Source organism: Mandrillus leucophaeus, unplaced genomic scaffold (assembly GCF_000951045.1).
Source record: "Mandrillus leucophaeus isolate KB7577 unplaced genomic scaffold, Mleu.le_1.0 Scaffold7, whole genome shotgun sequence".
Taxonomy (NCBI): Eukaryota; Metazoa; Chordata; class Mammalia; order Primates; family Cercopithecidae; genus Mandrillus; species Mandrillus leucophaeus.
The window spans coordinates 4,872,212-4,883,537 of record NW_012107585.1 but is presented as its reverse complement, the minus strand read 5'-3'; the positions used below and the strand labels follow the sequence as shown (position 1 = coordinate 4,883,537).

The following is an 11,326-nucleotide window of genomic DNA, read 5'->3' as shown; positions in this document are numbered from 1 at the left end:
ATCGCTTCATTCCCCTCTCTCTGTGTCTTTCTCTTCCCTCTCCTCCTCTTATTCCTTTCCTTCTTTTCACTTGAGTTCTCTTTCTTTAATAAAATTTAATAAATTAAAATAAATTAATTTTTAAAAGTCCCTCATTTTTAATAAAGCTGAGAGCTGGCTCAGCAGAGGGCCCCCGGTTTTCACAGTCAGTCCTATCTGGTCAGGGGTCCCTGGGCTCTGCTTCTTGTTCTTCCATCACCATGTGTGTCACTGATGCCCCTGCCCTTGGCTGTGCTAATGCCCGCATGCTCTTGACACCTTGCAGAGTTTGGAGTGTTCGTGGATTCTTACGGAAGACGTAGCCGCACAGACGACCTCAAGTGGAGTCGCTTACCTTTGGCCTTTGGTACGTGAGGTTCAGTGTGGGGGCTTCTCTTTTGCCAGCAGCTGGTGTCCTGGAAAAGAATTGCAGCCGGGCGCGGTGGCTCACGCCTGTAATCCCAACACTTTGGGAGGCCGAGGTGGGTGGAGCATGAGGTCAGGAGTTTGAGACCAGCCTGACCAACATGGTGAAACCCCATTTCTACTAAAAATACAAAAATTAGCCGGGCGTGGTGGCGTGTGCCTGTAGTCCCAGCTACTCAGGAAGCTGAGGCAGAAGAATTGCTTGAACCCAGGAGTTGGAGGTTGCAGTGAGCCGAGATTGTGCCACTGCACTCCAGCCTGGGTGACAGAGTGAGACTCTGTCTCAAAAAACCAAAAAAAAAAAAAAAAAAAACAAAACCGCAATTGCATGTGGAAATTTTTTTTTTTTTTTGGTCTAAGCACTGTGCGTGTGAATTCCATTAGATACCAAGCACAATGTGTAACAGTCATCCAGAGAACTGTTCATGGAAAGATTCTGAGGCTCGATGAAGAGCTGCCTATGCCAGATTCACCAGCCCACAGTCCCAGCCCTGGGAAATATTTGCTAGGCTCTCATGATAGAAAGGAGCCCAATTCCCTGTGGATTTATTTCAGTCATTTCCAAAGGCTGCAGAGTGTCCCATGGCATAGCTGAACACCTGTTCACTTAACCAGTTCTAATTAGGCAAAGCAGTAAGGCCATGCCTGTTTTGTTTGTAAGTGTAGACAACACTGTGATGAACATCCTTGTACTACTCTTTTTTGCACTTGTCAGATAGCACCCCCTGATTATAAGCTCCTAAAAGTGGAACTGGTGGATCAAAGACTAAACACACACATACATACAAATATGTACATATGTATCTGTGTGAATGTTCTGAAATGCTGTCGTGACCCAAATACCCTTCGAGGCTATTTTGTTTCTCTATTGCTGCATATTAAGCCATCTGAAAGCGTAGTGACTTCAAACAACAGCTTACCATCGGCCCTGACTCCGCGGCTTGACTGGACAGTTCTGCTTCATGTGGTATCAGCAGGGCCACTGGGACAACTAGAAAGCCCAAGACAGGCTCGCAAACATGGCCCACAATGAGTGCTGGCCATAATGTGGGTGCTCAGCTGCGGCTGTTGGCTGGCGGCCTTGTTGCTTTCCACACTGGCTTCTTCCAAGAATACAGAAGCAGAAGCTGGCAAGCCTGCTCACTTCCACCACACTCTACTGGTTAGAGCAGACTGCAGAGTCAGCCCAGATTCCAGGCCAGGGAACTGCACCAGGGCATGCATACCAGAACCCGTGATTTAAAAAGTCTAATACCAAGTTTTGTCATAAGGAATAATAGTGCTTTTTCCCTTTAAGGCAGAAGACATTTCCAGTCCTGTCTGCTCTAGTTGCAGTGACACTGTCATACAGAGATAGAGTATTAAGAAGACCAGCAATGTCTAAATATCTGTGAACCCAGTCTTTTTTTTTTTTTGAGTTGGATTTTCGTTCTTGTTGCCCAGGCTGGAGTGGCGCAATCTCAGCTCACTGCAACCTCCGCCTCCCGGGTTCAAGCGATTCTCCTGCCTCAGCCTCCCAAGTAGCTGGGATTACAGGCGCCTGCCACAACACCCGGCTAATTTTTTGTATTTTTGATAGAGACAGGGTTTCACCATGTTGACCAGGCTGGTCTCGAACTCCTGATCTCAGGTGATCCACCTGCCTTGGCCTCCCAAAGTGCTGGGATTACAGGCATGAGCCACTGCGCTCAGCCCGAACCCAGTCTTTTTTAAAATCAAATTCTTTGATGTTTACAATCAGTTTTAAAAGGTACAATGAAAAGTCTCACCCAGTGTGTCCATCTCCCAAATTCTCCATCCCTGTTCCTTCAAAGAAAAAAAAAGCTCTTATGAGTTTCTTGTCCTTCCAGTACTTTATGCAAATACTAGCACATAAAATATATATATTCTTTTTCCACCTTTTAAAAAATCAGTAAGGTAGCATACTTCGCACATGATTCTGAACCTTGCTTTTTGCACTGAGCAGTGTACCTTGGGCATTCTTTCATATCTGTACGAAGACAGCCTTTTCATGCATGTTTACAGCTGTGCAGAATTCCATAGATGTATTATAATTTTTTTTTTTTTGAGACGGAGTCTCCCTCTGTTGCCCAAGCCGGAGTGCAGTGGTGCCATCTCAGCTCACTGCCACCTCTGCCTCTTGGGTTCAAGTGATTCTCGTGCCTCAGCCTCCTGAGTAGCTGGGATTACAGGCATACACCACCATGCCTGGCTAATTTTTGTGTTTTTAATAGAGATAGGGTTTCACCATGTTGGCCAGGCTGGTCTCGAACTCCTGACTTCAGGTGATCCACCCGCCTTGGACTCCCAAAGTGTTGGGATTACAGGCGTGAGCCACCATGCCCGGCCAGATGTATTATAATTTATTTAGCCAATCCTTACACTGTACACTTGAGTTGTTTTACATCTTCTGCTGTAACAAACCACATGGCAGTGAATATCCTCGAACATGCATGACTATTCTGGCACATAGATAGGTATTTGTGGGGTGAATTGCTTTACAAAGGATTGCTGGGTCAAAGAATGCATTGCAGCCAGATTTTGATTTTCCCTCTTTTCACCATTCTTTGGCCCACACCGTGCCTGCATGGTGATCACACAGCCTACAGAGAACCCTATCTGTTTGTGACCCACTTCAACTCACTCGAAGTAATTGAGATCCAGGCACGCTCCTCGGCAGGGTAAGCATTATCCTACCATGCTTGGAAAACCTCAGCTGTTGGGGTAGGTGTTGGGGCTGGCTGCATGTTCCTTCCTAACCTGCCTAGCAATAGAGGTAGCCTGCAATGAAGGTAACTGGAACTCTGGGACTCTGCAGGACCCCTGCCCGAGCGTACCTGGACATCCCGAACCCACGCTACCTGGGCCCTGCCATTTCCTCGGGAGCGATTTACTTGGCATCCTCATACCAGGATAAATTAAGGGTCATTTGCTGCAAGGGAAACCTCGTGAAGGAGTCTGGCACTGAACACCACCGGGGCCCGTCCACCTCCCGCAGGTAACCAGCTTCTCCTCTTCCTCAGTACTGGGGGCAACGTGCTTTTCTGCAAGGCAGAAGGAAATGATACTAAACCAGTAGAATGTTTCCCAATCTTCACTTTGTCCTTAAGCTCAAACCACTCATTTCTTTGCAATCTGCAGCACTGAAATGACACAGACCTTTATGAGCATCAGGAGAATTCGAAAATACCACCTTGTAAAAGTCAGAGGGGAGAGGTCTGATCTATCTCTCACGGGTATTTTCATTGGATTGGTGAAAAATGGAGCACAAATTAGGCATTTATTGCTTTAGCAGGTATTTTGTGGTGCTAGTTGGGCTTGTGGGGGAGGGAGAATGGTGAATAAAACTGACACAGCCCCTCTGTGATGGCACTCACAGCTCAGTGGGAGAGATGCTGGCAATCATAGATTAGAACATGGAAGGATGAGGCTCTGGTGGGGTGATTTAAAGCCTGGACGTGGAGGTGAGGGAGGATTTCCCATCAGATATGAGGTGGGGGCAGGGGGACCAGTGACGGATGCTCAGGCAGGAAGGAAGGCAAGCCATGCCTGGAGGTCCAGAGGTGTGAGGTCGTGAGAGCAGGTCAGGGACTCCGGACAGCCTGGTGCCTTCCCTGGAATGCGAGACCTCCTGGACAGGACTGGACTCAAATAGCCATTGATAAAGAAGCAGTTAAATAAATTAAAGTACAGCCCTGGGAAGGAATGTTGTGCGGGCATTTGGGGAAAAATGAATGAAGAACTCACACTGACATGGAGCAATCGCCAGGACACATCAAGGTACAGGAGAGTATACAGAATATGCTGCCACTTGTATTAAAAAGGAGGGGAGGTGGTGCAGTGACTCACGCCTGTAATCCCAGCACTTTGGGAGGCCAGGGCGGGCAGATCACTTGATCCCAGGAGTTCAAGACCAGCCTGGGCAACGTGGTAAAACCCCATCTCTACTAAAAATACAAAAATTAGCCAGGTATGGTGTGTGCTTGTAATCCCAGCTACTCTGGAGGCTGAGGTGGCAGGGATTGCTTGAGCCCAGGAGGCGAAGGTTAAAGTGAGCCGAGATCACGCCACTATACTGCAGCCTGGGCAGAGTGAGACCCTATCTCAAAACCAAAAAAGAAGGGAAAGGGCACTTCCAGAATGCCAGAGTAAGGACCTCTGACAATGTGTTTCTCCATAAAAGCAACAGGACCACTGGCAGTTATAAAAATCAACTTTTCAGAGCTCTGGAAATTAACCCTTTGAGCGGCCACTCTCAGGCAGAGTCAAACCAAAAGAGTCAGGAGCACATGATTATTTGACACCTTTGCTTTTCCTGCAAGTTCCTGGGATCAAAACCATGCTGAACAAGCATGTTGCAGAAAAGGCCTCTTCTTAAAAGGCGTTCTTTTTAAATTTTATTTTTTAAATTTTACTTGTTTTTGAATTGATAATCTAATCACAGGGCACAGAATTCAAAGGATAAAAAAGGTATACAGTACAGAGCCTCTCTTCTGGATCTCTCTTGCCTCCTAACTCTCCTCACCCCCTCTCTCCAGGTCCCCAACTGGGAAGGAACCAATTTTGTGAAGTTTTTGTGTTTCCATTTAGGAATCCTTTATGCTGATACAGCCAGCCCTCTCTGTCTATAGGTTATGCCTCTGTAGATTCAACACACCATGGATTGAAAATATTTGAAAAAATAATTTTGTTTGTACTGCACATGTTCAGGCTTTTACAAATTGTCATTATTCCCTAAACAATACAGTATAACAGCTATTTACAGAGCATTTACATTGTATTAGGTGTTATAAGTAATCTAGAGATGATTTAAAGTGTACAACAGGATGTGTGTAGGTTATATGCAAATACAACCCCCCTACTTTTTTTTGGGGACAGGGTCTCTCTTGTCTAGGCTGGAATGCAGTGGTACGATCACAGCTCACTGCAGCCTCGACCTCCCTGGGCTCAGATGATCCTCCTACCTCAGCCTACTGAGTAGCTGGGATTACAGGCATGCACCACCACACTCGGCTAATTTTTGTATTTTTTGTAGAGATGGGGTTTTACCATGTTGCCCAGGCTGGTCTCAAACTCCTAGGCTCAAGTGATCTGCCCACCTGGGCCTCCCAAAGTGCTAGGTTTATAGGCCTGAAGCACTGCGTCTGGCCCTACACCATTGAATATAAGAGATGTGAGCATCCACAGATTTTAGTATCCACAGGAAGTCCTGGAACCAGTCCCCCAGGCCACCAAGGGATGGCTGTACAACCAAATGTACAGAGTCAGATCCACTGCCCTGATAATGGGCCTTTTCCAGGGAGCGTAGCTAGGCAGGTCAGATAGCGACAGGTTTCTGGGGATGGGGCTTTTTGGGGAGCTTCAGTCCTGATCTGCTGCCTCCAGTGGCTACTAGACTGCTGGTTTTCACAGCTACTGTGGTTCTAGGGACATGGTTTCAACTCTTCCACAGATCTGGGGAGAGGGGAGTGGGTATAGGGCAAGTTGAAATGTCACAAAACATTCGATTCTTGCTGAGATTCCTTTTTCTTGCATAAATACTCTTTGAATTATTGCAGGCCTTTTTTGCAACATGCTTGTTCAGCGTGGTTTTGATCCCAGGAACTTGCTGGAAAAGCAGAGGTGCCAAATACCTATGTGCTCCTGACTCTTTTGGTTTGACCCTGCCTCGAGAGTGGCCTCTTAAAGGGCTAGGGTTAATTTCCAGAGCTCTGAAAAGTTGATTTTGACAATTGCCAGTGATCTTGTTGCTTTTATGGAGAAACAGGTTGTCAGAGGTCCTTACTCTGGCATTCTGGAAGTGCCCTTCCCCTCCTTGTGTTTTTTTTTTTTTGTTACGGTCTCACTCTGTGCCCAGGCTGGAGTACAGTGGCGTGATCTCGGCTCACTGCAACCTCCGCCTCCTGGGCTCAAGAGAGCCCCTGACTTCAGCCTCCCGCCGAGTAGCTGGGACTACAGGCGCCCGCCACACCTGGCTAATTTTTGTATGTTTTGTAGAGACAAGGTTTTACCACGTTGCCCAGGCTGGTCTTGAACTCCTGGGCTCGAGCACTTTGCCCGCCCTGGCCTTCCAAAGTGCTGGGATTACAGGCGTGAGCCACTGCACGCGACCACCCCTCCTTTTTAACACAAGTGGCAGCATATTCTGCATACTCTCCTGTACCTTGATGTGTCTTGGTAATTGCTCCATATCATTGTGAGAGGTAGTTCTTCATTCATTTCTCCCCAGATGCCTGCACAACCTTCCTTATCAGAGCTGTACCTTAATTCGTTTAACTGCTTCTTCATCAATGGCTGTTTGTCTCCAGTCTGTTGCTGCAATAAATGACTTTCTCCTTACGCCATTTTACATGCTGAGGAGTCTATCTGTAGGATAAATTCCAAGAGAAGGAATGAATGGGTGATGGCTGAGGTGCATTTGTAAATCTGATGGACAGTGTGGAGTTTTCTGCCCTGAAGGCTTCTCCCATTTACAGTCCCACCAACTGCATGTGGAAGTGGGGCTGGCCTCGTCTTGACACAGTGCTGGGAGCTAGATCCAGCTCGAGGTGTAGGAAGTTTGAAACCTTGGCCTGCAAAGAAGGTCTGAGATTATTTAACCCAGGGAATAAATGGCCTAGGATAATCTTCTGGACTGATTTACCAGCCCTGTGTGTCTACCTTATAAATAGTTATGTGGACCCCATACCATATGCCTGACATAATGTCTATGGCTGGGGATACAGAGATGTAGAAAGCATTGTTCTTATATTCCAGGGGCCCATAATTTGGTGGAAGAACCACAACTAATATTACAAAATACCAAGATCTTAGGCAAGACTGTCCTAATGAATGGTCTCTCTTTTGATGTATAGGAGCTAATTAATCTGAAATGTTTAGTTAGTGTGGTTTTAACCTGAGGAACTTGCTGAAAAACCAGAAGTGCCAATAATTAAATGCTCCTAACTCTTGGCTTGGCCCTGCTTCAAGAGTGACTGCTTAGTGTGCCACAGTCCTCCCCTGAAAATGTCTAGATCTTCTTTAAGTAGTTCCCAGTCATGCCAGAAACACATTGAAATATTGTAATTAGATTTTTTTCCTCTGTTGCCTCACTAGATAGGTACCCAGGCACCTTGCTTTTGAGACTATATAGTCTCTCAAAGGAATTGCTTACTATGTGATCAAAACAGTTCCAGTTCCTGTGAATGAGGGGCAGAAAAGTGTTTGCTTTCCTGTGTTATGTCTGGAAAATCAGTAGTTGGTTATCTCTTGGCTTATAGAATGATCTTTTGGTCGCTGACTTCTTTGGGCAGTTGAAGGTTGGCTTTCTGGGTCTGATTCACTGCAGGCTTCGTTGCCCTGGTCTGTTTAGCAGAGCAGGAAACGTAACTCCTTGCCAAAAAGACCATAAAATTGATGTGGTAGATTATGGGTCATTAATGGATAAGGAGATGGAAGACTGCCCACTTGGCTTGAAATGATGGGTGTGTTCCTCCCTCCCGTTAATCTCAGCTGACGTCCTGAATGGCCTTCCCTTGAGCAATCCTTCTTCCCCTGGGCAGTGAGCACCCTCTCATTTGTTTTATGATGGTTCCCTGTGGACACATCTTATCATTTCTTTTCCATTACAAGTAGGCTTAATGTAGTTCTCCTACTCAGAATTTATTTTTTTATTTGTCTTCCAGATTTCAAAGCCATATGGCTAGAGATGAATATAAACCTTGATTTCAAGATGTTGAAATCTGCATTATCTTAAATCTTACTGCTGCACAGACAGGGGTTCTGGTCTTCTGAGCATTTGCTGTCTGAATCTCCAAACATTACAGTCACATGAGAAAGCAAGAGCATGGCATGAAACTATTCACTATGAACTGAGCCCTTATGAAATTATCTCTGCATACCAACCTCTCTGTTACATTGTAGAGGAGGAACTGGCAAACTTTTTCTGCACAGGTCTAGATGGTAAATATTTTCGGCTTTGTGAGCCATATGGTCTCTGTCTCAGCTGCTCAGCCCTGTTGTGGTCATGCGGAAGCAGCTGTAAGACAATGCATAACCAGATGGGCATGGCTTCATTCCAATAAAACTTTATTTATAAAAACAAGCATCTTCCGGATTTGGCCCTCAAGCCTGTTCTAGAGTCTCTCCTTCCACAGTAAATGCTGTCTTTGCTGTCGCTTCTCAATTATGGACGTTGACAGAGGAGGTTCTGATATAGTTAGACCAGTAATTGAAGAAAGAAATGAACAAGTTGGTAAAATGATAGCCTCTTCCAATGAGAAGGATTTAAATATCAAGGACTAAGATAGTCCTTTGGGAAAACCAATGATGCTCTACACTTCTCTTTTTCTAATTTTCAGTTTTAGTTTTTTAGAAGTGGGGTCTTGTCATATTGCCTGGGCTGGTCTCGAACTCCTGGGCTCGAGTGATTTTCCTTCCTTAGCCTTCCTAATAGCTAGGACTACAGGCATGCATCACTGTGCCCGGCTTTTTCGAATATTTTCGAAGAGCCTTCTTTAGGATCTTACTGCAAAAGTCCAACGTGTCCAACGTTGATGTCAGAGCATGTTAGCAACAATTTTGTTGAGAGAATTAGCACAAAACAAATCATTCTGTGATTCATACTGGATTCATTTTTGGAATCAGCTGCATTGTAATTTAAATACTAAAAAATATCTAGCATAAAATAAGTTTATATTCCAAGATAAAGCCTCAATCAAACAAAATATGTTTTCAAGTAATATTCACTATAATTTTTTCCCCCATTTTAAGTAGGGCCTTTTCCAAGCATGAATTATGCTGAGATAACAGGGACTGTAGTACTTATTGAGCTGATCGAGGGTGGGAAAGAATTGACTCAGAAGGCTACATTTCAGTTCTCTCTGTGTTTCTGGGTCTTACTACATCTTCAGAGAGGGAGTTTGGGCCCCGGGTCTGCTGAAATCTTCATTTGAAATATCCAGGCCAGGAATGGGTGGAGGGTTGGGTTGGGTGGTACAAAAAGGCCCCAGTGTTTTCAACTGTTTGGTTACTAATTATCAACGTTTGAGGCCTGGGATGTTTTCTGAGCCTGCTCTACTGTTTTTGTCTGCCCTGCTTAGTTTCCTGACTCTATCAGGCCTGATCCCTACACCTCTCGGTCATCTTATTGCCATGACTGAGAACCACCAACCTTCTGAGCATCTGCATTCGCATCAGGTGTCAGAGAGACTCTTGGAAAGCCACCTGGGGCGAGAGGTGACCAAACACCAGACCCAGGAGTGGGACAGACATGGCAGTTAACAGTGATGAGTACAGGGTTTCCCCAAACTGCTCCCTTGTACTAAGGGCCTTTGTGGGCCCCTGACTTCTGGGTCTTAGCAGGCTGACCTCCTAGATGAAGACTTCCTTGTGTGCCTTCTAGGCTCTGGGAAATACTAGGTCAGTAGGATATAGTATGGGGCTTATGACATCAAACTGGTCTTTTTTTTGTTTTTGAGACGGAGTCTCGCTTTGTCACCCAGGCTGGAATGCAGTGGCTCGATCTTGACTCACTGCAACCTCCGCCTCCTGGGTTCAAGTAATTCTCCTGCCTCAGCCTCCTGAGTAGCTGGGACTACAGGTGCATGCCACCACGCCTGGCTAATTTTTGTATTTTTAGTAGAGATGGGGTGTCACCATGTTGGCCAGGCTGGTCTCGAACTCCTGACCTCGTGATCCACCTGCCTCGGCCTCCCAAAGTGCTGGGATTACAGGTGTGTGCCACTGCACCCGACCTATCCAACTGGTCTTTATTGGAATCCCAGCTTTACCACTCATTAGCTCAGGTGAGTCACCTAACTCCTGTCTGTCCCCATTTTCTTGCTTGTACAGTGAGGGTCATGCTTGTTCCTAGCTCAAGAGCTGCTGTGATGGTTTAATGAGATGATGAGAGATGGCAGGTGAAGAGCTTAGCACAGGCCTGGCACACAGTATGTGCTCAGTAAATGAAAGCCTGCACTGAGGAAGGTGGGTTGTCTTTTGTTGCCATCTTTGCTGTCTTCCCTGTCTTTGCTGCCAAAAATCAAACGCAGGCAAAGTCCAAAGAACTCCAGGTCTAATCTGTTGATAATCAGTGGTGAGGCCGGGTCAAGCCGGGGGTTCTGCAGGGAAGAAGGAAAATGCCCCTCTGGGATTGTGGCCTCGCAGCTCCCTACGTTCCTCTTTTGTCGCCAGCAGCCCCAACAAGCGAGGCCCGCCCACGTACAACGAGCACATCACCAAGCGCGTGGCCTCCAGCCCGGCGCCGCCCGAAGGCCCCAGCCACCCCCGAGAGCCAAGCACACCCCACCGCTACCGCGAGGGGCGGACCGAGCTGCGCAGGGACAAGTCTCCTGGCCGCCCCCTGGAGCGGGAGAAGTCCCCGGGCCGGATGCTCAGCACGCGGAGAGAGCGGTCCCCTGGGAGGCTGTTTGAAGACAGCAGCAGGGGCCGGCTGCCTGCGGGAGCCGTGAGGACCCCGCTGTCCCAGGTGAACAAGGTGAGGCAACGTCCCGAGGCCTGTGTGTCTGTTGCGGAGGCCAAGGGTGACTTGGGGAACTGGGACCCCCACGGGGCCACTGTTGTTTAGAAAAGGAACTCCATGACTGTAATTCAGACTTTGTGAGACACAGGAGTTTAGGAAGAAAATGTACTCTAAGAAATAGCTTCCTGGCCGGGTGAGGTGGCTCACGCCTGCAATCCCAGCACTTTGGGAGGCTGAGGCGGGCGAATCACGAGGTCAGGAGATCCAGACCATCCTAACATGGTGAAACCCCGTCTCTACTAAAAAAAAATAGAAAAAATTAGCCAAGCGTGGTGACAGGCGCCTGTAGTCCCAGCTACTCGGGAGGCTGAGGCAGGAGAATGGTGTGAACCCGGGAGGCGGAGCTTGCAGGGAGCCGAG

At 47.0% G+C, this 11,326-nt stretch overlaps 1 protein-coding gene across 1 annotated transcript in view; it reads left to right on the top strand.

The window, feature by feature from the left end:
• CIT (citron rho-interacting serine/threonine kinase) overlaps positions 1–11,326 on the top strand; it is a 206,395-nt gene that overhangs the window by 186,308 nt on the left and 8,761 nt on the right. The window contains exons 43-46 of the mRNA XM_011964547.1: positions 305–385; positions 3,047–3,125; positions 3,263–3,442; positions 10,618–10,921. Coding sequence (XP_011819937.1) covers positions 305–385; positions 3,047–3,125; positions 3,263–3,442; positions 10,618–10,921 — 644 coding nt within the window. The remainder of the gene's footprint in view (positions 1–304; positions 386–3,046; positions 3,126–3,262; positions 3,443–10,617; positions 10,922–11,326) is intronic.